Here is a 26,565-nt window from a genome sequence, read left to right on the forward strand (position 1 = left end):
AAATTACCCTGTGCTAATTGCCTGAATGTTTGGGAGAAGGAGAGTTAAACCTATTGTTTTCTCAGACAGAAAGGCTGCTGGAAATGTATAAGAACCCTGGGACATGATCCTACTTCATCTCAGATCTGCTTTGGGTTTCAAGAGGGGGAAACTTTAAGCCACAAGGATTGAGATTCCCCAGTCATTGACTGGAGCCACCCTGAATATGGACATTGGACTATAACCTATGGACTATATCTAAAAGGACTTTTGGCAACTACAAGATCACCTCTGCTATGTATCTGAACCTCAAGAATTAAATTCAAGTCTGTCTGTATATTGATCTTTTAACCAACTCTCTCTCTTTTTTCTTTTTTAATACATTTTAGCTTAGTTTATAAGAATTGGCTATAAGCGTGTATTTTGGGTAAGATCTAAGTTATAATTGAACCTGGATATGTGGCTGATCCTTTGGGGTTGGAAGAACCTTTTCTTTTATATGATGAGATAAGATTCTCAGTAATCATCATCATATCTGACAGGTGTGTCAGGATGGAGGCCTGAGGCTGGGCACTTTAAGGGAACTGCGTTGTTTGGATTTCGAAGTGACCAGTGAGGTAATATAGAAGCTGTTTTGGGCTGGTTGGTAAATCTAAGTATTGGAATATCCCCCAGCGTTTGGGGTTTGTCTGCCCCGTTTTGTTTGCAGTTCACCCTGATTGAGTGACCTCAGCTGGCTCCCACGGGCAGCACCATCAGAAGCAGGGAGGAGTCTTCCCAGCCCCCCATCCTGCCATATCCCTGGGCCCCAGGTCCATGTCACTTGGCCCTGCCAGCCCAGACCCCGCAGTACTCAGCCCCACCCTGCAGTTCAGTGCCTCCATAGTGCCCCCTGACTCCCCAGCACTTGTCCCCCTTTCAGGTGCTCGCTCCCCATAACCCCCCAGTTCTGTAGCGTCAGACCCCCAGCTCCCCATCGTGTGGGGCTCGGCCCCCCAGCATGCAGCCTTACCTCCTCCTCCGGCTTCTCCTCGCTGTCGCCCACCTGCTCCTCCGGGACGCTCAGCCGCAGCCGGGGGTTGGCAGGGTTCTTGCGCCGGATGGAGCCGCGGGACTCGTCCGTGATGCTCTGGATCTGCGTGGTGAAAGATGGAGATGAGAGGTCACTGAGCAAACCCAGCTTGCCACGGGCCAGAGACCAGCAGCACAGAGCAGCACATAGCCCAACTCAAGCTACTCTGTCCCTGCCCCACCCGGTGATGGGGGGCACTGTGGGGGGGCGCACAGCCGAGGGCAACTCAAGGCTGGCCGGAGGGAAAAGAGTTCAGGTCTGGTTTGGTGGGGCAGGGGGGTCACTGCTGGGGGGAGCTCAGGACTGGCCGTGGGGGGGAGTCACTGCTGGGGGGAGCTCAGGGCTGGCCGGGGGTGGGTCACTGCTGCGGGGAGCTCAGGGCTGGCTGGGGGGGAGGGGTGTGTCACTGCTGCTGGGAGCTCAGGACTGGCCGGGGGGGTCACTGCTGGGGGGATCTCAGGGCTGGCCAGGGGGGGTCACTGCTGGGGAGCTCAGGGCTGGCTTTGGGGGGGGGTCACTGCTGCTGGGAGCTCAGGGCTGGCCAGGGGGGTCACTGCTGGGGGGAGCTCAGGGCTGGCCGGGGGGGTCACTGCTGGGAGCTCAGGGCTGGCCGGGGGGGGGTCACTGCTGGGGGGAGCTCAGGGCTGGCCGGGGGGGATCACTGCTGGGGGGAGCTCAGGGCTGGCCGGGGGGGGTCACTGCTGGGGGGAGCTCAGGGCTGGCTGGGGGGGGGAGAGGGTTACTGCTGCGGGGAGCTCAGGGCTGGCCGGGGGGGTCACTGCTCAAGGGTCTCAGGCTCAGCCCCAGCTGCGGAGCCTGCACCACGGTTACCAGCAGCCCCCCATGGCTCAAAGGGCCCAGCTGGCTCGGCAAAGCTGCTGCCCCGTGGGGCGCAGGCCCCAGCGTTCTGGGGGGGAACCAGCCCAGGGCAGAGACAATGCCCAGGGAGCCCAGTTACCTCTCGCTCCCGCTCGGTCTTGGTGAGGTGCATCTGCTTGAGGATCTCCGAGCGCTGCTCCATCACCAGGGTCTTCTCGTAGGTGTAGGCCGAGATGTCGCTCTCATGCTGCAGGGACAGGACGCGCCATCACCCAGGGAGGGAGCTCGGCAGCCCTGGGCCTCAGAACCACCAGGGACATGGGCAAGTGCCCCCCGTTACCCAGGAAACACCTGGCTGGCCCTTCCCCTGCAGCCCCTTGGGGACCCCAGTGCTGGGCCTGGGCAGCTCCGCACCCACCTCTCAGGGCAGTGACTACGCACAAGGTCCAAGCCAGCAGCCAGCCACAAGGCCAGGGAGCCAGGCTAGGGAGGGGCTGGGCCGTGCGAGGGCTCTCACCATCTCCACCACCTCCACCTCGGCTGTGATGCGCAGGTGGTACAGGAATGTCGTCAGGTCCTTCTTCATCTGGATGCTGTTATCGTCCATCTGCGCCACCGTGAAGATGCGCATCTTACATTTACGCCAAACCTGCCAGGGGAGACGGAGCGCTGGCAGCCTGCCCTGCATGGAACCCTTCCAATTCCAGCCTGGCCGGTCCAGCAAACAGGGGGAACCGGCCCCCGATCTCAGCCCGGTTGGCTCACCACAGGGGGGAAACGGTCCCCAATCCAAGCCTGGCTGGCCCACTGTGACAACATGGGGGAGTTTCTTGTTTTCCTTGTTTCCTATGGGGGATTCACTTGGTTTTCCTATGGTTGGCACACAGAGGGGGTGGGACTCAGTTTCCCTGGCTGTTACAGGTTTAATGAGGTGATGGGAGAGGGAGTTTGTTGGCACACAGGACCAGCAAGGGAACTTGGGACCCCAGGCACTGGTGGGGAGAATGGATACCCCAGCGACAGGTGACTGGTGACCTGGTGACCCGGAGGCCCAGCTCAGGAGTCGCAGCCGGTTCTGGTGAGTGGGGAGGACAATGGGCTGTAAAGAGAGGACCCCCGTGACCTGACCAGCCAGTTCCAGCCAGAGGAGGGCTGAGAAGAGAGGAGGCCCAAGCGACCCGGTTTACGACTCTGTTTACCTGGAGAGAAGACAATGGACAGAGGCGGGGCTTGGGACCGGTGATCTCAGATGCCCAGCTGGGAGCAGGGGGGCTCTGGGCTGGAGAGGGGGAGCAGGCAGAGCCCACCTGGATGCAGAGAGACTGGGATGTGCTGGGCTGAGGGAGGCCAGGCCTGAGGCTGGGAGAGTTTCCTGTGCTGGGTTCAGACGCTCAATAAAGCCTCCTGTGTTACGCTGGCTGAGAGTCGCTCCGGGCTAGAAAACAGGGTGGCATCATCCCCTTCCGGGGGTGGAGACCCCGGGGGGTCCAGAGCAAGGGGACTCCCTGAGGGGGCCCACGGCAGAGACAGACGTGCTAAGGCTCAGAGAGGTGGAGGGGCCTAACCCCGAGAGAGAGTGGACCCCCAAGAAGGGCTGTCTCACTGAAAGCCCCCCCCCCGACCGCACGGGGCCAGGAGTGGGCATGATCTGTGAGTCCGTGACTCCCACCAAAGGGGGGAACCGGCCCCCAATCCCAGCCTGGCCGGCCCACTAAAGGGAGTGTGTGACAAATGTGGGAATCGTCTGTAATATCGATATGAACTGTTGATGGGCCCCATGTATGGATCACCTTGCCGCTGCTCCCCAGCGGGTACAGAAGTGTTACAGTGCGGCTTCTGGGGCCGCACAGGGTCTTGTAATTGTCTGGAGGGGGGGGGCAGGGAGGTATGAATGGGTCATTAAGGACTGCCTGGAACCCACCCATCCCAATGGGAACCCTGCAGAGACAATGGGATACTGAAAGCACCAGCCAGGACTTGCAGCAATAAAAAGATTAGCCAAAGGAACCAGCCAGACAATGGTGTAGCCCCCCCTGCCCCCCCAGCAGAGCAGAGCAGGGCGAGCGAGTGTTAAAGGAGGCACAGCTGACCAGGCCAGGAACTGGGGCCCACCCCAGGCCGGGGGCTGAGAGATGCCAAACACAAGAGTGGCAGTAGCAGCAGCCACAGGGCAACCCCACAGCCCAGTTCCCCAGCTCTGGCACTGCGTGAAGGTCCTTCAGCTGGCGCAACAGAAACTGGCCGACTGGGAGAACCAGCGCAACCAAGAGGGAGCAGGGAAAGCAGCAGGAACAGCACGGCCTGGGTCTGGAGCCGAGGCGGAGTGTGAGGTCCTCCCCCGGCAGTACATGGGAGGGACCATGGGACGCCAGTTCTGCAGGGAGCCTAGATACCAATTGTGACGAACTGGGCCTGTTCTCACGGTGGTCTGTGAATGCTGACAGGGGAGTGTTCTGGGATAGTCTGCATTGCAGGATGGGATCTGCCCGAGGGCGCCCGAGGGCGCATACCTGAGTGTGTAACATGAGAACCCAGGAAGGGGTTGAAGGGGAGGCGACTCCTTAGCCCAGGAAACTGAACAAAGGCTGTGGGAGGGGTCGCTGAAGGGGAAGTGCTGGAAGCAGGCAGGGAGAGAGGGCTGGGGGGCAGAAATGGCTCTGACCTCCCAAGGGGGGCTGGGCTGGAATGCCCGGGGACCCCAAGATGGACCTAACTGAGGGGGTCCCTGTTGTCTGTGCCTGCAAGACCTGTCTTGGACTGTATTCCTGTCATCCAAATAAACCTTCTGCTTTACTGGCTGGCTGAGAGTCATGGTGAATCGCAGGAAGCCGGGGGTGCAGGGCCCTGAGTCCCCCAATACTCCGTGACAACTGGTGGCAGCGGTGGGATCTACTGCACCCCGTGGACGGCGCTTCCTGCAGTAAGTAACTGGGGAGCAGTAAAACGAAGGGGGATTGACGGGGACCAGGCGTGCTGAAGAGTAAGAGAGAGACGGTTATTACCCCTGGGAGTGTGTGACCAGCGAGAAGGACTTTTGCAGTAACAGGGTCCCCCGGGGGGATCGCAGCGAGTGGTCCCAGGGGCGGAGGAGTCTGCAGCTCGACCCTGGCAGAGAGGTGGTGACCTCGAGAAGGGCTGGCACACTAGGGGGCCCCCTGGGAACTGTGGGGAGCTGTGAGCACACAGGCCGGTGAGTGGCCAGCAGGAAGATGTATGCCAAGCGGCTTAAGAGCGACCTGGTGGAGCTATGCAAGCAGAGGCGGCTGCGCATTGGGAGGCTCACCAAAGAACAGCTCATTGCCCAGCTGGAGGCGGAAGATCGCGCGAATGAACTGATCCCTGTGTCTCAGGGAAGCAGCCTGGCAAATGCAGCGCAGGCACCAGTGTCTGTCCCAGCTGGGAGTGGTCAGCCGGCTGCTGAGGGCTTCCCGAGACCCCTCCTTCCTATGCCTAGGGGAAGGGTGGGGAGGAGCCCAGCAAATACCGAAGGCGCCGTGAACCCCCCGGCCAGCAGGGGGTCCCCCCGGCGAAGCTCGCCGGCCAGCAGAGGATCCTCCCGGCGGCGTTCGGCATCCGGGGAGCGGAATTGGCTGGAATGGGAGAAAGAGCTAAAACTGAGAGAGCTGGAGGATCGTGAACAACAGAGACAGCATGAACGGGAGGAGAAAGAGAGACAGCATCAGCGTGAACGGGAGGAGAATGAGAGACAGAGACAGGAGAATGAGAGACAGCGTCAGCATGACCTGGAACTGGCGAGATTGAAGGGCAGCGAACCCCCGGCTGCGGTGAGTGAGGGAGGACCCAGGACTGCACGGAGCTTTGATAAGTGCATCATGGCCCCATACAAGGAGGGGGAGGACATGGATGACTTCCTGGAGGCCTTTGAGACGGCCTGCGAGCTGCACCGTGTGGACCCCGCGGACAGACTCCGGGTCCTTACCCCCTTACTGGACCCCAAATCCGTGGCATTGTACCGCCAACTGGGAGAGGCAGAGAAAGGGGACTACGAACTATTCAAAAGGGCCCTGCTACGAGAGTTTGGGCTGACTCCTGAGATGTACCGGGAAAGGTTCCGGAGTCAAGATAAAACCCCTGAGATCTCATATCTGCAACTAGCCGCCCGCATGGAAGGATACGCCAGCAAGTGGGCTGGTGGGGCCCAGACGAAGGAGGACCTGATTAAACTGCTGGTACTGGAGCAACTGTATGACCGGTGCCCATCCGACCTGAGGCTGTGGTTGGTGGACAGAAAGCCAGAGAACCCGCGACACGCCGGGCAGCTGGCTGATGAGTTTGTAAAGAGCCGGTCAGGAGATAAAAGGGAGGAGTCCCAAAGGAACAGTCCCACCACAACGCAGAGAGAGAGTCACCATGGGACCTCCCCATGGGAAAATACAGAAAAAACCCATCAGAGGGGAGCATCCGGCATCAGGACCATCCGACCTACTCAAGGGGACCCATGGGACATGGGCTGCTACCACTGTGGCCAAAAGGGCCACATACGGGCCCAGTGCCCTAGGCTCAGGGACAGACTGAGCAGACCGAACCCACAGAGGGTTAACTGGGTAGAGACCCAGCCCGGCGAAAGGCAGCATTCCCAGGGAAGAGGGGCTGGCAGAGTACCACCTGCTAAGGAGGGAGGAGAGCTCCAGGCCAGCTCCTCTAGGGGGCTGGATGCTCCAGACTCAGGGTTTTTGGTTTATATGGTAGGCGCGGGGCTGTCCCTCCGGAGAGAGTACCTTGTTCCCCTGGAGGTGGATGGGAGGAAGGTCAATGGATACTGGGATACGGGCGCAGAGGTGACGCTGGCCCGGCCCGAGGTGGTGGCCCCAGATCAGGTGGTGCCCAACACCTACCTGACCCTGACGGGGGTGGGCGGAACACCAGTCAAAGTACCCGTGGCAAGGGTACACCTGAAGTGGGGGGCCAAGGAGGGCCCCAAGGATGTGGGGGTACACCCGTATTTGCCCACTGAGGTATTGATGGGGGGGGACCTGGAGAACTGGCCAAGCAACCCCCAAAAGGCACTGGTTGTGACCCGCAGTCAGAGCCGGCGAGGGGCACTGCGCCCTGGCCTTGGGGGGGGTGCCTTGCCTGAGGCGCAGGACCCTAACCTGGTGGGGAGGGAACGCCCAGGGACACGGCTCAGGGAGGCTGCAGCTTCAGGCCCAGCGGGCGAGAAAGAGCAGGTGGCCATCCCCGTCCCAGCTGCTGAGTTCCAGGCCGAGTTACAGAGAGATCCCTCCTTGCGGAAGATAAGGGACCTGGCCGACCTCAATGCGGTACAGACCATGGGACGAGGTGGCCGGAAAAGGTTCCTGTGGGAGAAGGGGTTCCTGTACCGAGAATGGGCTCCCCCAGGGAAAATGGAGTCAGGGGGGATCAGGAGGCAGCTGGTGGTACCCCAGAAGTATCGCCGCCAGCTGCTGTGCCGGGCCCATGACATTCCCCTCTCAGGGCACCAGGGAACCTGGCGTACCCAGCAGAGGCTGCTACGGAGCTTTTACTGGCCTGGGGTCTTTGTTACTGTCCGACAGTACTGCGGATCCTGTGACCCCTGTCAGAGGGGGAGGAAGGCCTGGGACAAGGGGAAAACAGCTTTAGGACCCTTGCCCAGCATAAAGGATCCTTTCCAGAGGGTGGCCAAGGTTAAAAGGGCGGCTCTGAACCAAGAGAGCCCAAAGCACAGACCTCCAGACTGGAGCGCTGGGAGAAGACCACAGCCCAGTTGGAGCCCCAGAGGTATGGGGGTGGGAAAAGGGCGCAGGCCGCATAAACCTTCCCACATGCGAACTGCGAGTGCCATCAAGCACCCCCGACCTAAGGGGGGGCGTGAAACTGGAGGGGCCTGGTGTAATTCTCACCAAGGAATGGGAGGGATGCGGGGGCATCCATGGGAACGGGGGTAGGTTCGAACTTCCCCGGGTCACTGGCTAAAGTGACCCTGCTCAGTTCGGTCTCGAAGGGGGGAGAGATGTGACGAACTGGGCCTGTTCTCACGGTGGTCTGTGAATGCTGACAGGGGAGTGTTCTGGGATAGTCTGCATTGCAGGATGGGATCTGCCCGAGGGCGCCCGAGGGCGCATACCTGAGTGTGTAACATGAGAACCCAGGAAGGGGTTGAAGGGGAGGCGACTCCTTAGCCCAGGAAACTGAACAAAGGCTGTGGGAGGGGTCGCTGAAGGGGAAGTGCTGGAAGCAGGCAGGGAGAGAGGGCTGGGGGGCAGAAATGGCTCTGACCTCCCAAGGGGGGCTGGGCTGGAATGCCCGGGGACCCCAAGATGGACCTAACTGAGGGGGTCCCTGTTGTCTGTGCCTGCAAGACCTGTCTTGGACTGTATTCCTGTCATCCAAATAAACCTTCTGCTTTACTGGCTGGCTGAGAGTCATGGTGAATCGCAGGAAGCCGGGGGTGCAGGGCCCTGAGTCCCCCAATACTCCGTGACACCAATGGTGGGGGGGTTGATCCCTACTGCAGGGCCTGGCACAAGGCTTGCTGTTCGCATCAGGCTGGGCGGCCCAGCGCTACTGTCACCCCAGCACCGCCTCCCAAGCGATAGAGCCGCACAGACATGACCCCGGGCACTAGGAACAGGTCAAAGAGACTCCACTGCGCAAGTTCAGCCTGATGCCGGCGGCTTCTCAGAAAAGATTTTGGGGTGTGCACCAGGCCCGGGGGGGAATGTGGAAGTTACCGCAGTGCTGGGAGACTCTCTCCGTGCTGGTGCAGATATCACTGCAGAGGGGTCGCTGTGTTAGTCTGGATCAGGAAAAACAACCAGGAGTCCTTGGGGCACCTTAGAGACTACCACAGTTATTTGGGCATAAGCTTTCATGGGTAAAAAACCCACGTCGTCAGATGCATGGACTTTAAATGGGACCACCAAAGAGTTACCTTGGTGATGGCCCAGCCCAGGGGAATGCCTGTGTCTCTGTGCGGGTGCGATGGGCAACATCTGCTCTCAACCCTCTTGTGCTGGGGCAGCCATTCACAAGGTGTGCGCTGAGCAAAAGCTTTATTATCCCTGTACAGCAGGCTGGGAAATGGGTCCAGGGACAGTGGAACAAGGGTCTGCGGTGACGCTTGCATGGCCCGATGTGCTAGAACTGGCTCAGTTTGTGCCCAGTGAATATGTAATCACGAGGGCGGTGTCGGGACTGTGGGTCACGGGCCTGGAGCAAGGATCTACCTGAGATGGGGAGGCCCAGGAGGGGCACAAAGGGGATGGGGGGCAGGATCAGCTCCCTGCAGTGCTGCTGATGGGAAAAGCTTCCCGACTGGCCAGACGCTGCTCAAGTGTCCTGGTCCTTCCCAGAGCCAGAGTCCTCCCACCCCCAAGTCCTGAACTCAAATGATGGGGCTAGCAAGCTGCTGCCTGTGGCTTGGGGGAATGTGCTTGTTGGGGCCCCACTGAGACTCTGTCGACAGGTGGGGAAACTGAGTCACGGCCAAGCAGTGCTGGGCCTCAGATCCCAGCCAGTGAGGATGGACAGGTCACACTCCTTACCCAGCAGCTGAATTTCAGAATAGGAGGGCCCTGGCTGGCCACGGCGCTGTCACCCTCTTGAGGAGGACCGCAGGGGAAGATTCCCGGGTGAGAGGGATTCCTGTGCCAGGAACGGGGTCCCCAGGGAACGCTGACCCTGGGGGCATCAGGAGGCAGCTGATGGCTCCGCAGAGGTGCTGCCGCAGGCTCATCCCATCCTTCGCTCAGGGGATCAGGGGAGCCAGTGCCCCCGGCTAGACTGCCGCAGAACGTGGACTGTCTGGTGCTTTTACTGCCTGCCTGTGATCCCCGTCCAGGCAAAGTGTAAAGCAGTCCTAGGGTTGCCAACCCTCCAGGATTGACCTGGAGTCTCCAGGAATTAAAGATTATGTCCTGTGATGAAACCTCCAGGAATACATCTAACCAAAATTGGCAACTCTACCAGCACTGAGACGCTCTGAGCAGGACCTCTTCAGAGGGTGGCTGTGAACATTGTGGGGCCCCTTAGCTGGGCAACCCAGTCGGAAGACGTGTAGTTTGGTAGTGGTGGATTTCGCTACCCCACGGCGCCGGTGGCTGTCCTCCAGCTATGCTGCCGCTGACCATTTTCAGCCAAGTGGGGTTCCCAGCAAGGCCTGACAGAAAAAGGATCTAATTTCATGTCAGCCCTGCTCCAGGGCTTGTGGGGGAAATGTGGGGCCTGCATCACCTGGGCCCGGCCCATCCCCCTCCGTCCAACTGCTGGTGGGAAGGTGTAATGGGACCCTGATCATGATGCTGAGGACGTTTATGGAACAGCATCTGCAGGACTGGGACAAATGCTCTCCCTCCCTGCTGTTCACTTATAGGGACGTGCCCCAGGAATCTACAGGGTTTGCCCCTTTAACTGCTGAATGGGAGAAGAGTGAGGGACCCCCGGACTTGCTGGGCTGAGTGAGAGGGGAAAGACTCCCTCCATGGAGACTCAGTGGTGAGTACGTGCTGTCCTTTCGGGAAAGGTTTGCCAGGGAGAACCTAGCCAGGGCCCAAGGGAAGCCGGAGGGCTGGTATGACTGCACAGCACGTGCCTGCTCCTATGTCATCACAGGGAACCAGCGCATGGATCTCATCCCCGCGTGGGGGAACAAGCTCCGAGCTGCCTGGGACCAGCCCTTTAAGGTCATCACCCAGCTGAACGAGGTGAACAATGCCTAGGCCAGACGAGATTCTAGCCAAGTTGGGGGGGGGGGGGCGCGCATTACCTCACTACTACGGATCTCACCAGGCGACTGGCAGGTGCCTTTGCACCCAGATGCCAGGCTGAAATCTAACTTCACCACCCCTATAGGGTTCTTTGAGCTCCTGGTCCTACCCTTCGGCCTCAAGGGGGCGCCTGCCAGCTGTCAGCACCGGGGGTGGGGGGGCAGTTATTGGGGGGGAGGATTTTGCCCTGATGTACATGGATAATATCTGTGTCTTTAGCTAGACCTGGGAGGAACTTGTGTCCCAGCGATGAGGGTGCTGGGCCGCCTGGAGGATTCAGGACTGACTATTGTGACAAAGTGGGAGATTTTCTTATCTTTTCATGGTTTTCCAGTGGTTTGCATGCAGAGGGAGTGGGACTCAGTGTCCCTGGGTGTTACTGCTTTAACGAGGTGAGGGGAGAGGGAGTTTGTGGTTACAGCGGACTGGAGAGGGAACTTGGGACCCCAACCGATGGCCTGGAGGAGGGAGACCCCAGTGACTGGTGACCTGACGACCCAGAGACCCAGCTCTGGCCAGTGGAAGGACAATGGGCTGCGAAGAGAGGACCCCGTGACCTAACCAGCCGGTTCCAGCCAGAGGAGGGGCGGAGGGTGGAGAGGAGGGGAGGCCCAGGTGACCCTGTTTACCTAGAAAGAAGACAATGGACAGAGGTGGGGCATGGGGCCGGTGATCTCTGATGCCCAGCTGGGAAGCAGGGGGGCTCCGGGCTGGAGAGAAGAAGCAGGCAGGGGGCCAACTGGGATGCAGGGTGCTGTGCTGTGCTGTGCTGTGCTGTGCTGAGGGAGGCCAGGCCTGAGGCTCAGAGAGTTTCCTGTGCTGTGTTCAACTCTCAATAAACCCTCCTGTTTCATGCTGGCTGAGAGTCACTCCGGGCTAGAGAACAGGGTGGCATCAACCCCTTCGGGGGGTGGAGGCCCCGGCGGTCCAGAGCGAGGGGACTCCCTGAGGGGGCCCACGGCAGAGACAGACGTGCTAAGGCTCCGAGAGGTGCGGCTCCAGGAGGTGGAGGGGCCTGACCCCGGGAGAGAGTGGACCCCCGAGAAGGGCTGTCGCACTGAAAGGGGCACTCCCCACGGACCGCACGGGGCCACGAGTGGGCACCATCTGTGAGTCCGTGACAACTATAAAGGCCGGAGAGTGTAAAGAGGGGGTGGCCAAGGTGTTGTACTGGGTCACAGGGTGGGGAGCGGCTGTATATGGCCAGAACTGGCCACGTGGTACTACTGGAAATTTATACCCCCAGCTGCTCACCGCTCCCAGCGCCGCAGTGTCCAGGAAGGGTCAGCCGGACAGCATGGGCTCTCTGCACGGGAAGGGGCCCTAAGCCAGGACCCAGTTTGTGTGAACTCAGTACCAAACAAACCCTTCCTGGGGTCCGGTGCCGCAGGGCTACGCGCGGTGCTGCTGCAAGCCAATGCCAAGGGGGAGACACACCCGACTGATACCTGACCAAGACACCCCTCCCCAGGGACTGGAACGGGCCACAACTGAGAGCAGGCCTGGCCGCTGCGTGGGCTCCTGGCTCCATCTGTGTCTATGGGGACGGGGCTTTACCTGAGCCCTCGCCTCTGGCATGGCTGCAGCTGCTGGAAAGAGCTACGTCTGCCCTGCCAGGGTTCTGTTAATGGGACTGCAAATGTTCTCGCTGATCCTGTGCCACGAAAGGAGCATCTGCACTGTGCCAGGCCGGGGGAAGCAGAAAGACGCGGGCACCGCCAAGGACTGAGCACCCGAGGGTCAGAGGCAGCGTTCAGCATGGGCTGCAGCAGGACACTGGAGTCTGTGCTGGAACTGGGCACGCAAAGACCCCGCAGCTCCCACCTGGGCCTGACAGAGACCGGGCGGGGGAGGTCACAGCTTTCATTGGCCCTTTGCTTCTCTGTGCCGCACACGGGACTTCCCAGCACCGTGGCCGGGGATAATAACCAGCCGCCTCGGGCTGAGTCCTGGATCCCCGAGGGGGTGAAAGTCTCTGACCAGGGCTCTGCACCATGGGGCTCCCTGGCAGAGCTCACGGCGTCAAACCGGAGGGCTGGAGCCGGAGGCGTTGAAGCCACATGGCCGACCCTTGTGAAACAGTGTGACCCCGTTGGGTGCTGCCAGGAGACGGTCGACAGGCCGCAGAGTAGCACAGATCCTGTGAATCATGATGGGGCACCCAGCCCCCCGATCCCAGCCCAGCTCGCCCAATCCCAGCCTGGCTGACATGCCAAAGGGGGGACACCCCCCCGATCCCAGCCCGGCTCACCCAATCCCAGCCTGGCTGACATGCCAAAGGGGGGACACCCCCCCGATCCCAGCCCGGCTCGCCCAATCCCAGCCTGGCTGACATGCCAAAGGGGGGGGCAGCCCCCCGATCCCAGCCCGGCTCGCCCAATCCCAGCCTGGCTGACATGCCAAAGGGGGGACAGCCCCCGATCCCAGCCCGGCTCGCCCAATCCCAGCCTGGCTGACATGCCAAAGGGGGGACACCCCCCCGATCCCAGCCCGGCTCGCCCAATCCCAGCCTGGCTGACATGCCAAAGGGGGGACACCCCCCCGATCCCAGCCCGGCTCGCCCAATCCCAGCCTGGCTGACATGCCAAAGGGGGGACACCCCCCCGATCCCAGCCCGGCTCGCCCAATCCCAGCCTGGCTGACATGCCAAAGGGGGGACACCCCCCCAATCCCAGCCCGGCTCGCCCAATTCCAGCCTGGCTGACATGCCAAAGGGGGGGGCAGCCCCCCGATCCCAGCCCAGCCCGCCCAATCCCAGCCTGGCTGACATGCCAAAGGGGGGACACCCCCCCGATCCCAGCCCAGCTCGCCCAATCCCAGCCTGGCTGACATGCCAAAGGGGGGACACCCCCCCGATCCCAGCCCGGCTCGCCCAATCCCAGCCTGGCTGACATGCCAAAGGGGGGACACCCCCCCGATCCCAGCCCGGCTCGCCCAATCCCAGCCTGGCTGACATGCCAAAGGGGGGACACCCCCCCGATCCCAGCCCGGCTCGCCCAATTCCAGCCTGGCTGACATGCCAAAGGGGGGACACCCCCCCGATCCCAGCCCGGCTCGCCCAATCCCAGCCTGGCTGACATGCCAAAGGGGGGACACCCCCCCGATCCCAGCCCGGCTCGCCCAATCCCAGCCTGGCTGACATGCCAAAGGGGGGACACCCCCCCGATCCCAGCCCGGCTCGCCCAATCCCAGCCTGGCTGACATGCCAAAGGGGGGACACCAGCCCGGCTTCCCACCCTGATCTCCCCACCCTGTCGATCTCAGACAGTCGACAGGCCGCAGAGTAGCACAGATCCTGTGAATCATGATGGGGCACCCAGCCCCCCGATCCCAGCCTGGCTGACATGCCAAAGGGGGGGACACTCCCCCGATCCCAGCCCAGCCCCCCCCTCCGGTCCCAGCCCGTGCCCCCGATCCCAGCCCAACCCCCCCTCCGGTCCCAGCCCGTGCCCCCGATCCCAGCCCAGCCCCCCCCTCCGGTCCCAGCCCCCCCCTCCGATCCCAGCCCAGCCCCCCCCTCCGGTCCCAGCCCGTGCCCCCGATCCCAGCCCAGCCCCCCCCTCCGGTCCCAGCCCCCCCCTCCGATCCCAGCCCGGCCCCCCCCTCCGGTGCCAGCCCCCCCCTCCGATCCCAGCCCGGCCCCCCCTCCGGTCCCAGCCCGTGCCCCCGATCCCAGCCCGGCCCCCCCCTCCGGTCCCAGCCCGTGCCCCCGATCCCAGCCCGGCCCCCCCCTCCGGTCCCAGCCCGTGCCCCCGATCCCAGCCCGGCCCCCCCTCTGGTCCCAGCCCAGCCCCCCCCTCCGGTCCCAGCCCGTGCCCCCGATCCCAGCCCGGCCCCCCCTCCGGTCCCAGCCCGGCCCCCGATCCCAGCCCGGCCCCCCCCTTCGGTCCCAGCCCGTGCCCCCCCCTCCGGTCCCAGCCCAACCCCCGATCCCAGCCCAACCCCCCCTCCGGTCCCAGCCCAGCCCCCGATCCCAGCCCGGCCCCCCCCTCCGGTCCCAGCCCAGCCCCTGATCCCAGCCCGGCCCCCCCCTCCGGTCCCAGCCCAGCCCCTGATCCCAGCCCGGCCCCCCGCTCCGGTCCCAGCCCGTGCCCCCGATCCCAGCCCAGCCCCCGATCCCAGCCCGGCCCCCCCCTCCGGTCCCAGCCCAGCCCCCGATCCCAGCCCCCCCCTCCGGTCCCAGCCCAGCCCCCCCCCTCCACAGTACCTTATGGTGCCGCAGCAGGAAGGGCAGCAGCATCAGCATCCCCCCGTCGTGGACGACCCACCAGACGTCAATGTGGCCCTCGCAGAACCGCTCTTGGTTGCCCGGGAACATGGCAACATTCTTGGTGACCAGCAGGGCCAGGTGGCCGGCCGTGGTCTCCCGCACCAGCTCTGTGGGGAAGGGCTGTGGGTCAGGACAGGGGCCGTGCAGAGACCAGCCCCGTCCCAGCAGCGTGAGGGGCTGCTGACCCACCAGTGCAACGTCCTCCCGGCTCCCACCAGGAGCGCCAGGTGCGTCCCAGAGCACTGCATCCCCAGGGAGCACGGCAGGGGCTTCCGGGCGTCATCCTCCGTCCCTCTGCACAGTGCCCAGCATTTCCCTGAGGGGCCTGCTGCCAACGGGGAGAGGCCGCCAGAGCCCTGGGCCCCTGCTCAACGCCAGCTGGGGGCTGCATCCAGCTGCTGCCTGGCCCCCACGCGCCCGGTACAAGGAGCATGTGGACCCATGGCGGGGTGATCACACCTGGCATGCACACGCATGCACAATCCACCGCTTCCTCCCAGCCTGCAGGCAACACCGCGGGGGGAGCTTCTGGGTGGCTTTGCTTTTACTCGTTTGGGGGTCTGTGGGTGTGCGCAGGTGTGCGTGGCTGTGTGTGCACACAGACCTTACTGAGGGGAGTGGTGTCTCAGAGTGGAGCTCTGCATTGAGCGCTGGATGCGGTAGGGCTGGAGTCTCTTCTCTCCTGTGGCAGTGAGTTCCACAGGCCAGGTATGACCCCCATGAAGGTTCTGCCTTCCGCACGCCCCTCTTAGTCAATAGCTTCCTGGTCCCAGTGGGATGTGGCTGTCATGGGATGCCGAGGGAGCCGGGGCGGAGCCCAGCATGGCAGAGGCCCAATGCGAAGCAGGGCCTAGAGGGCTGAGCGGCTCGGGGTCCCCAAGGAGAGGAACGAGCCAGTGCGTTCGCACAGGAGCACAGCTGGCGGCCACGGAGTGATCCCAGGAACGAGACTGACCCCTCTGCTGTTAGCGCGAAATGAAGAGGGGCCCCATAGTAACCCTCTGCAGCTGCAGCAAGGACTGGGCTGGCTCTCAACAGTGTCCACTTCCTGCTTTGGCCCACGCAGCCGCACCAGAACCAGAACCTCGCCCTCCCGGCCCAGAGCCCTGCCTCTGCCCCCCCCGACCCACAGCCCTGCCTCTGCCCCCGCCTCCCGGCCCACAGCCCTGCCTCTGCCCCCCCCCCGCGGCCCAGAGCCCTGCCTCTGCCCCCCCCCGACCCACAGCCCTGCCTCTGCCCCCCCCTCCCGGCCCACAGACCTGCCTCTGCCCCCCCCCGACCCACAGCCCTGCCTCTGCCCCCCCCCCGGCCCACAGACCTGCCTCTGCCCCCCCCGACCCACAGCCCTGCCTCTGCCCCCGCCTCCCGGCCCAGAGCCCTGCCTCTGCCCCCCCCTCCCGGCCCACAGCCCTGCCTCTGCCCCCGCCTCCCGGCCCACAGCCCTGCCTCTGCCCCCCACCCCCCGGCCCACAGACCTGCCTCTGCCCCCCCCCCCCGACCCACAGCCCTGCCTCTGCCCCCCCCTCCCGGCCCACAGACCTGCCTCTGCCCCCCCCCGACCCACAGCCCTGCCTCTGCCCCCCCCTCCCGGCCCACAGCCCTGCCTCTGCCCCCGCCTCCCGGCCCACAGCCCTGCCTCTGCCCCCGCCTCCCGGCCCACAGCCCTGCCTCTGCCCCCCCCCCGACCCACAGCCCTGCCTCTGCCCCCCCCTCCCGGCCCACAGCCCTGCCGCTGCCCCCCCCGACCCACAGCCCTGCCTCTGCCCCCGCCTCCCGGCCCACAGCCCTGCCTCTGCCCCCCCCCGACCCACAGCCCTGCCTCTGCCCCCGCCTCCCGGCCCACAGCCCTGCTGCTGCCCTCCCGGCCCACAGCCCTGCCTCTGCCCCCCCCTCCCGGCCCACAGCCCTGCCTCTGCCCCCCCCTCCCGACCCACAGCCCTGCCTCTGCCCCCGCCTCCGCCTCCCGGCCCACAGCCCTGCCTCTGCCCCCCCCCCCCCGACCCACAGACCTGCCTCTGCCCCCCCCCCCGGCCCACAGCCCTGCCTCTGCCCCCCCCCCGACCCACAGCCCTGCCTCTGCCCCCGCCTCCCGGCCCACAGCCCTGCTGCTGCCCTCCCGGCCCACAGCCCTGCCTCTGCCCCCCCCTCCCGGCCCACAGCCCTGCTGCTGCCCCCCCCGACCCACAGCCCTGCCTCTGCCCCCGCCTCCCGGCCCACAGCCCTGCTGCTGCCCCCCCCCGACCCACAGCCCTGCCTCTGCCCCCGCCTCCCGGCCCACAGCCCTGCTGCTGCCCCCCCCGACCCACAGCCCTGCCTCTGCCCCCGCCTCCCGGCCCACAGCCCTGCTGCTGCCCCCCTCGACCCACAGCCCTGCCTCTGCCCCCGCCTCCCGGCCCAGAGCCATGCTGCTGCCCCCCTCGACCCACAGCCCTGCCTCTGCCCCCGCCTCCCGGCCCAGAGCCATGCTGCTGCCCCCCTCGACCCACAGCCCTGCCTCTGCCCCCCCCTCCCGGCCCACAGCCCTGCTGCTGCCCCCCCCGACCCACAACCCTGCCTCTGTCCCCGCCTCCCGGCCCAGAGCCATGCTGCTGCCCCCCTCGACCCACAGCCCTGCCTCTGCCCCCCCCTCCCGGCCCACAGCCCTGCTGCTGCCCCCCCCGACCCACAGCCCTGCCTCTGCCCCCGCCTCCCGGCCCAGAGCCCTGCTGCTGCCCTCCCCGACCCACAGCCCTGCCTCTGCCCCCCACTCCCGGCCCACAGCCCTGCTGCTGCCCCCCCCGACCCACAGCCCTGCCTCTGCCCCCGCCTCCCGGCCCACAGCCCTGCTGCTGCCCCCCCCGACCCACAGCCCTGCCTCTGCCCCTGCCTCCCGGCCCACAGCCCTGCTGCTGCCCTCCCCGACCCACAGCCCTGCCTCTGCCCCCGCCTCCCGGCCCACAGCCCTGCTGCTGCCCCCCCCGACCCACAGCCCTGCCTCTGCCCCCGCCTCCCGGCCCACAGCCATGCTGCTGCCCCCCCCGACCCACAGCCCTGCCTCTGCCCCCCCCTCCCGGCCCACAGCCCTGCTGCTGCCCCCCCCCGACCCACAGCCCTGCCTCTGCCCCCGCCTCCCGGCCCAGAGCCATGCTGCTGCCCCCCTCGACCCACAGCCCTGCTGCTGCCCCCCCCTCCCGACCCACAGCCCTGCTGCTGCCCTCCCCGACCCACAGCCCTGCCTCTGCCCCCGCCTCCCGGCCCACAGCCCTGCTGCTGCCCCCCCCGACCCACAGCCCTGCCTCTGCCCCCGCCTCCCGGCCCAGAGCCCTGCTGCTGCCCACCCCGACCCACAGCCCTGCCTCTGCCCCCGCCTCCCGGCCCACAGCCCTGCCTCTGCCCCCCCTCCCGGCCCACAGCCCTGCTGCTGCCCCCCCCGACCCACAGCCCTGCCTCTGCCCCCGCCTCCCGGCCCACAGCCCTGCTGCTGCCCCCCTCGACCCACAGCCCTGCCTCTGCCCCCCCCTCCCGGCCCACAGCCCTGCTATGCCAGCCCTGCCTCTGTCCCTCCCTCCCGACCCACAGCCCTGCCTCTGCCCCCACCTCCCGGCCCACAGCCCTGCTACGCCAGCCCTGCCCCCATCCCAACCCACAGCCCTGCCTCTGCCCCCCCCGCCCGGCCCACAGCCCTGCTGCTGCCCCCCTCGACCCACAGCCCTGCCTCTGCCCCCCACTCCTGGCCCACAGCCCTGCTACGCCAGCCCTGCCCCCATCCCAACCCACAGCCCTGCCTCTGCCCCCGCCTCCCGGCCCACAGCCCTGCTGCTGCCCCCCTCGACCCACAGCCCTGCCTCTGCCCCCGCCTCCCGGCCCACAGCCATGCTGCTGCCCCCCCCGACCCACAGCCCTGCCTCTGCCCCCGCCTCCCGGCCCAGAGCCATGCTGCTGCCCCCCTCGACCCACAGCCCTGCTGCTGCCCCCCCCTCCCGACCCACAGCCCTGCTGCTGCCCCCCCCCGACCCACAGCCCTGCCTCTGCCCCCGCCTCCCGGCCCAGAGCCCTGCTGCTGCCCCCCCCGACCCACAGCCCTGCCTCTGCCCCCGCCTCCCGGCCCACAGCCCTGCCTCTGCCCCCCCTCCCGGCCCACAGCCCTGCTGCTGCCCCCCCCGACCCACAGCCCTGCCTCTGCCCCCGCCTCCCGGCCCACAGCCCTGCTGCTGCCCCCCTCGACCCACAGCCCTGCCTCTGCCCCCCCCTCCCGGCCCACAGCCCTGCTACGCCAGCCCTGCCTCTGTCCCTCCCTCCCGACCCACAGCCCTGCCTCTGCCCCCACCTCCCGGCCCACAGCCCTGCTACGCCAGCCCTGCCCCCATCCCAACCCACAGCCCTGCCTCTGCCCCCCCCGCCCGGCCCACAGCCCTGCTGCTGCCCCCCTCGACCCACAGCCCTGCCTCTGCCCCCCACTCCTGGCCCACAGCCCTGCTACGCCAGCCCTGCCCCCATCCCAACCCACAGCCCTGCTGCTGCCCCCCTCGACCCACAGCCCTGCTGCTGCCCCTGCCTCCCGGCCCAGAGCCATGCTGCTGCCCCCCTCGACCCACAGCCCTGCCTCTGCCCCCCCCCTCCCAGCCCACAGCCCTGCTGCTGCCCCCCTCGACCCACAGCCCTGCCTCTGCCCCCCACTCCCGGCCCACAGCCCTGCTACGCCAGCCCTGCCCCCATCCCAACCCACAGCCCTGCCGCTGTCCCCCACAACCCACAGCCCTGCTATGCCAGCCCTTCCCCCCCATCCTGACCCACAGCCCCGCCGCTGCCTCCCCCAACCCACAGCCCTGCTACACCAGTCCTGCCCGCCACTTCCGACCCACAGCCCTGCCGCTGCCCCCCCTCCCTCCCTCCCCACAGCCTCCTGGGCTAATTGAGGGTTTACACAGCACCAGGCACTGCTGGTTTGTCCCCTCCCCTCCTGCTCCCCCCAGCTCCAGATCTGCAGGTGCCGGACCGGGCGGTGGCCGTGAACCCTGCTCAGAGTCACGGGCCCCCAGGCTGGTTCATACCAATGAAGTTCCTCCAGGTCTGGTGATCTTCCTTCTGCCGCCAGTTGCGTGGCCACCCCACCAGCACAGTGTTGTGCTGCAGGCCACCGAGCCCGCTGGACTGGATGAGGTGGGACACGCCATCCCGCAGGTTGGACGAGATCACGACCTGGCAAAAGCCTTTCACCTTCTCCGCTTCCATCAGGCGGCGCAGGGACTGCCCCGGGGAGAGACAGGGAGGGGAATTAGCGACAGCAGAACAGCACAGCGTCCCGGGGCCGTCCCAGGAGCAGCGGGGACACCGCAGATGCCAGCGGCACCCAGAACCCTCCATGAGCAGGGTCCCCTCCCCACGTCCCCTGGAGCCACGGGCCTGGGCAGCAGGCGAGGCAGGCAGGGGTGTGGGCAGAGGGAGGGCAGCGTGCTGGGTAGAGGGCACATGCCAGAAGTTCACAAATCCCCCGTCAGCCAGGAGCATGGGGGCACTGCCTTGGCACTGCCAGGCAGCATGCTGAGTTAGCGCGTGCCACCCTCACTTTCTGTGCAGCGCTGAGGGGCGTCCCTGTTGCAGGCCTGACGGGCAGGGAGCACAGCACTTAGAATTATTTACTCACAAAAATTATAACATGTCACCAAGAGGAGAAATTGTTTGATTACAAGCTCCTAATCTTATTAGGGGGAAGCCCAGCCGTGTGCTCCCCCGGCAACCCAGCAAGCAGGGCACGGAGCAGCCATTTCATGCTGCCACTGGACACATCCCCTCCCCCTATGCTGAGCCCCACGGCTTGCCCCGCCCCCCCGTTCACATCCCCCCCACTGTACGCCTCGGCTCCCCGCCCCCCCTGTTCACATCCCCTCCCCCATCTCTACGCCCCGGCTCTCCCCCCCCATGCACAACTCCCCCCCACACTCTACGCCCCAGCTCCCCCCACGTGCACATCTCCTCCCCCATCTCTACAACCCAGCTACCCCCCCCATGTACATCCCCTCCCCACACTCTACACCCCGGGTCCCCCCCATGCACATCCCCTCCCCCATCTCTACGCCCCGGCTCTCCCCCCCCATGCACATCCCCTCCCCACACGCTACGCCCCAGCTCCCCCTGTGCACATCCCCTCCCCACACTCTACATCCCAGCTCCCCCCCCGTTCACATCCCCTCCCCCCACTCTACACCCCAGCTCCCCCCGTGCACATCCCCTCCCCACACGCTACGCCCCAGCTCCCCCCGTGCACATCCCCTCCCCACACTCTACGCCCCGGCTCCCCCCACTCTACGCCCCAGCTCCCCCCGTGCACATCCCCGGCATTCTGGTGATGCACATGTCCGCTGTCCCCCCCCCCGACCCACAGCCCTGCTACGCCATCCCTTCCCCCCCATCCTGACCCACAGCCCCGCCGCTACCCCCCAACCCACAGCCTTGCTACGCCACTCCTGCCCGCCCCTTCTGACCCACAGCCCTGCCGCTGCCCCCCGCCCTCCCTCCCCACAGCCTCCTGGGCTAATTGAGGGTGGGCAGCGTGCTGGGTAGAGGGCCATGCCAGAAGTTCACAAATCCCCCGTCAGCCAGGAGCATGGGGGCACTGCCTTGGCACTGCCAGGCAGCATGCTGAGTTAGCGCGTGCCACCCTCACTTTCTGTGCAGCGCTGAGGGGCGTCCCTGTTGCAGGCCCGACGGGCAGGGAGCGCAGCACTTAGAATTATTTACTCACAAAAATTATAACATGTCACCAAGAGGAGAAATTGTTTGATTACAAGCAGGCTGGGGTCAGTGAGACCTGGCTCAGTGCGGACGCCGGAGTCCCAGGGCTGTGCTCCGCTGGGGCCGTCCAGTGCCAGCTGCTGTGAGCCAGCTGCGACCCATGGCAGCCGGCAAACCCGACAGTAGTGCCAAGCGGGGGGCGGGGGCAGGCCTGGCTGCTGTGGGTGTGGGGAGGGGGATCTGGGGGCTTTGTGAGGCCCTGGGAGGGAGTGTGCAGCCAGGAAGTGTCCCAAGAGGAGGCTCTGCTCCCAGGCCAGCGCACCATGGCACGGAGCTCCTGTGTGGGCTGCAGGCCCTTGGGCGGGAGTAGCCTGGAGACGGGGGCGCCGGTGACTGAGGAAGGGAAGCGGCACCGGGGGCGGGTGTGACATTGTGCAGTCTATATGATTTTATATAAATATGCTCACGAGTGAATATAATGTAACTGGAATATGCTTCATGCAAAAGGTCTCTTGTGAGGTATTATTACAAAGCTTATCATCTACTGAGTGTGATCATCCTATTTGTATGAATGTATCATTCTTGAATCTGAAGCTAGAAATATGAAGTATAACTCTGAGGTCCTATTGTAATTATGCGAAGTGTGGGCCATTAATGGTGGTTTGGAATCTTGATGACTCCCATTAACCAGGACAATTGACTGGATGCTCTGTTTGCAGGCCAGCCTTCCTGTGAGTCAGGCTTTGGGGTCTTACAGTGACATGTGATCATGTCACCTGAACTGGAATCCATCTTTACACTGGTATCTTTCCATTGAGAAGGAGGGGTGGGAACCCAGAGAGGGACAAAGGATTCCTGCCTTATGCAAAAGATATATAAAGGGGTGGAACAGAACAAAGAGGAGGGGTCATCATGAAGTATCCCCTAGCTACCACCTGAGCTGGAACAAGAGCTGTACCAGGGGAAAGAATTGTGCCCAGGCCTGGAAGGTGTCCAGTCCAGGGCCGGTGCAACCCATTAGGTGACCTAGGCGGTCGCCTAGGGCACTACAATTTGGGGGGCAGCGACCGTGGCGGCATTTCGGGGCGGGACCTTCCGCTGCCTAGGGCAGCGCTCCTGGTCCAATCTGAGGAAAAAACTTACTGAAGCATCTCTGAGAGTGAGATTATCTGTATTCAGTTTGATTAGACATAGATTTGCGTGTTTTATTTTATTTTGCTTGGTGACTTACTTTGTTCTGTCTGTTACTACTTGGAACCATTAAATCCTACTTGCTGTATTTAATAAAATCACTTTTTACTTATTAATTAACCCAGAGCAAGTATTAATACCTGGGTGGGCAAACAGCTGTGCATGTCTCTCTATCAGTGTTATAGAGGGCGAACAATTTATGAGTTTACCCTGCATAAGCTTTATACAGAGTAAAACGGATTTATTTGGGTTTGGACCCCATTGGGAGTTGGGCATCTGAGTGTTAAAGACAAGAACACTTCTGTTAGCTGCTTTCAGTCAAGCCTACAGCTGTTAGGGAACGTGGTTCAGACCTGGGTCTGGGTTTGCAGCAGGCTAGCGGGTCTGGCACAGCCAGGCAGGGTACTGAAGTCCCAAGCTCCCAGGGCAGGAAAGCAGGGGCAGGAGTAGGTTTGCACATCAGGTGGCAGCTCCCACGGGGGTTTCTGTGACCCAACCCATCACAGCGGGGGTCTTACTGCTGGTGCTGCCCTCACCTCCTCCGCCCGCTGGGCCTGCAGGTGATTATCCAGGAAGGTCCCTTCCAGCACAGAGCCCACGATCGTCAGCCCCTTGCCGGCCTTGAGCTGTGAGGTGAGAGACAGGAGCTGCGGGTGCACCACGTTCTGCTCCTGATCCACTCGGACCAGAACCAGCAGCTGAGGCCTGGGAAGGGAACACCCTGGGGTTAAACACTGGCCACGCTCAGCCCCACACCCTGTACCACACCCACCCCCGGGGATCTATGAGCCTCCATCCAGTGCCTGCCATGCGCCCCGGTCACACAAACCTTACGGCCCCTAGAGGCAGGGCGCCCCCATCCGTCTGCACCCCGGAGCCCAAACCCTCTGCCCCATGCACCCCTCCCCCTCCCCCCACCAGTCCCAAGCCACACCGACCCTGCCCATGCCCCAGGATGTGAGCTCCTGGGCAGGGCTCTCCTCTGGAGCTTCCTAAGTGCCCATCCTGCCCACCACCCACTCCCTGCTCTTGGCCCCGTTACTGGCTAGAGGCAGCTCCAGCCCCTCGGCCGCCCCGCACTCACCTCCAGTTCTTGGTGTGCGGGGGTCCCTCCTCCAGCCGAAGCAAAGCGTAGCGTGCCGCACTGAGCGACAGCCCTCGGATGCCATCGCCCCACTCCTTCTCCGCTCTGCCAGGGGAGGGACAGGGGCACTCAGCGCCGGGCAGGATTGGAGGCCAGCCCACGCTCTGGGGGCCAGCTCCCCTCTGAGGGCAGCTGGGGGGTCCTGGGGCAGGCTGCGAAGGGCCAGTGGAAGGCCCTAAGCACTAGAGCGCTAGTTTCCTGTCCCAGGGTGCCACCAGCTCTCTCCAAGGCAGCTGGGCTTAGAGGGGGGAGCCAGAGGGGCACCGGGGGGGCTCTCAGGCCTGCTCCCTAGGAGGGGGAGGGGGGACCCGCTGGGAGCTGGGTGGCTGCTGATTGACTGAAGCTCGGACAATCCAACAGCCTGACAGAGCCTGTGGCGGCTTGTGAGCTGGGCAAAGCCCTGCCCTGCTGCGCCCCATCTCCCACTTCACTTGGGGCCAGCGTCAGAGCTCCTGCCGTGGGCCTATGGGGAGGGGTCTGGGGACTCCCTGAGCGCCCGGCAGCAGAGCTGGGACTAGCGACCAGGGCTCAGGGCTCCCAGGGCTTGGCTCTTTTCCAGCCCAGGCGCCTGCTGTTTCCCAGCACGACGGAGCTTAGCGGGCGCTGGGTTGACCACGCTGCCGGCAGGGCTCTGGGGAACTCCTGTCCTGCCCTGCCCTGCCTTGCCCTGCCCTGCCCTGCCCTGCCCTGCCGCGGGCTCCGTTCAGCCCTGTCGTGGCGGATGCCTGAGCCCAGGAGCAGCTCCCCCGCCCCGCATGCCCCGAGTCGGGGTGCCACACTCACCCCCTGTATTCGATGTACTTGTAGATGAGGCCGGCGATTAGCATGGCCACGAGAGCGTAGTACCAGGAGCAGATGAACATCAGGGCCAGGCAGAGGCTCATGCCCAGGAAGGAGAGTGTCCTGGGGAGCGAAGGGAGCTCTCAGCCCAGCCCCACGACACCAGCCTTCCAGCACGCAGAGCCCTGCCCCAGCCCCGGCACCTCCCCAACCAGCACCCCAACCTGCCTCTGAGGTACTCCATGGCCCTGGCCGCCAGGAGGGACCTTAGGGGAAGGGACGCTGCTCCAGCTGGGAGTCTGGCTGCCTGGGCAAAGCGCAGGTCCCGCTAGCCCTGCCCAAGCCAGGCCCAGGTGAGACCGGCCTCAGCTAGCATTGCTCCTCCTGGCCTCCATCAGCACAGGAGCTGCCTGCCCTTCCCTACTGTTCAGGTGATCCCGCCCCTGGGAACCAACCTCCCCACTGCACACGTGGGGAAACTGAGGCTCCGAGTGGGCCAGGCCTGCTCCACATCGCCCAGTGGGAGCAGCATCCTGAACTCATGCTCCCGCTCCCCTGCATGAAGCAACAGGGCCCATCCCTGGGCGGCAGCAGCGCCTGTCAGGAAGGGCAGGGCCCCGGGACGGGATCCTCCTGCAGGCCAACACCCACCAGTGGTAATATCGGAACCGGGGCCGCCAGTTGGGTGTCCTCAGCAGCGTCTGCACCGCGCACGCCAAGTTGACAAACATGTAGCACATCAGGAAAAACCTGCAGGCGAGAAACAGAGACAGTGCCTGAGCCTTTCACCCCAGAGCCAGTGGCGGCCTGGCCCCAGGAACCCCAGGGATGGGTGCGGGGAGGTACCATGCCCGCGCACTGGCTGTCCCAGGGGGCCCTCGGGGATCCCAGCTGCTGCCAGGCTCTCTGGAGGAAACGGCAGCTGGCAGAATGGTGGCCAAGAGACAGGGGCCGCATCCCACGTGGGACTGTCCTCTCCTGCTAGCGAGGGGCGCGCTCACCAGTGCCGGAGCGGGCACATCTCCCTGGCACCCCCAGGCAGAGCGCTCCTTCAGCCAGGGCCTGGGCAAGCCCAGGCAGTGCCATGCAGGGACAGGCATCACACGGCTAATCCCGATGGCACCAGCCGCAGGACAGGGGGCTGCATCCTGAGTGGGGGAGTGTCCTGGCTGGCCCAGTCTCGGGGGGGGGGGGGGGGGGGGGCGCGCAGCCAGAGCGTGCTGCCTACATGGAGAGGATGGGGGCGACCTCGTCCAGGGAAGCGATAAGGATCCCGATCTCGCAGATGCAGGCGGTGAGGAGCAGCGCCCAGGTGGGCTCCCCGTTGGCTTTGCCGTGGCCGAAGACCTGGGTGGAGAGCGAAAGAGACGAGCATTAGGGTGCCTGGGAGGGGAGGGGATGACCCTGCCCATTTCCCATCTAACGCCCACTGGGAGGCCCTGGCATGGGGCAGGCACCCCTAGCAGCTGGCACAGAGGGGTCCCTGCTGGTGGCGTCTGCCCCACAGCCGAGGAGACAGAACGCCCCAGCTACCCCGGGGCAGGGCCAGGCTGCCCCACCTGGGCACCAGGCAGTCAGCCCCGGGGCTGCCGCAGGGACGCCGCACTCAGCTCCGGGGACAGGCACGAGACGCGGGGGCTGGCACAGGCCCACCCCTGCAGGACGCATGTGTTCACGGGGACGTGGCTCGCTCTGGGCGCCAGGGCCTGACAAGTATAGAGCGAGGCAGAGCCCCTGCCGAGGAGCCCGCAGGCACTGGCACGGGTGGGAGCTGACAGCGCAGGTCAGGGACAGACAAGCGAGGGGCCACAAGAGGAGACAGAGATGGAGACAGGGCATGGACTGGGGGGCCCAGTGGTCGGTGGGTGCC

At 64.8% G+C, this 26,565-nt stretch overlaps 1 protein-coding gene across 2 annotated transcripts in view; it reads right to left on the reverse strand.

The window, feature by feature from the left end:
- SLC12A5 (solute carrier family 12 member 5) overlaps window positions 1–26,565 on the reverse strand; it is a 114,457-nt gene that overhangs the window by 14,518 nt on the left and 73,374 nt on the right. For both annotated transcript variants that reach the window (XM_054046391.1, XM_054046393.1), the window contains exons 13-22: window positions 25,924–26,042; window positions 25,347–25,445; window positions 24,699–24,818; window positions 23,856–23,960; window positions 23,308–23,476; window positions 19,900–20,095; window positions 14,807–14,976; window positions 2,388–2,519; window positions 2,010–2,117; window positions 992–1,114 (exon numbers count right to left, since the gene is read on the reverse strand). In XM_054046391.1, the coding sequence (XP_053902366.1) occupies window positions 992–1,114; window positions 2,010–2,117; window positions 2,388–2,519; window positions 14,807–14,976; window positions 19,900–20,095; window positions 23,308–23,476; window positions 23,856–23,960; window positions 24,699–24,818; window positions 25,347–25,445; window positions 25,924–26,042 (1,341 nt within the window). The remainder of the gene's footprint in view (window positions 1–991; window positions 1,115–2,009; window positions 2,118–2,387; window positions 2,520–14,806; window positions 14,977–19,899; window positions 20,096–23,307; window positions 23,477–23,855; window positions 23,961–24,698; window positions 24,819–25,346; window positions 25,446–25,923; window positions 26,043–26,565) is intronic.

Source organism: Malaclemys terrapin, chromosome 12 (assembly GCF_027887155.1).
Source record: "Malaclemys terrapin pileata isolate rMalTer1 chromosome 12, rMalTer1.hap1, whole genome shotgun sequence".
NCBI lineage: Eukaryota > Metazoa > Chordata > Testudines > Emydidae > Malaclemys > Malaclemys terrapin.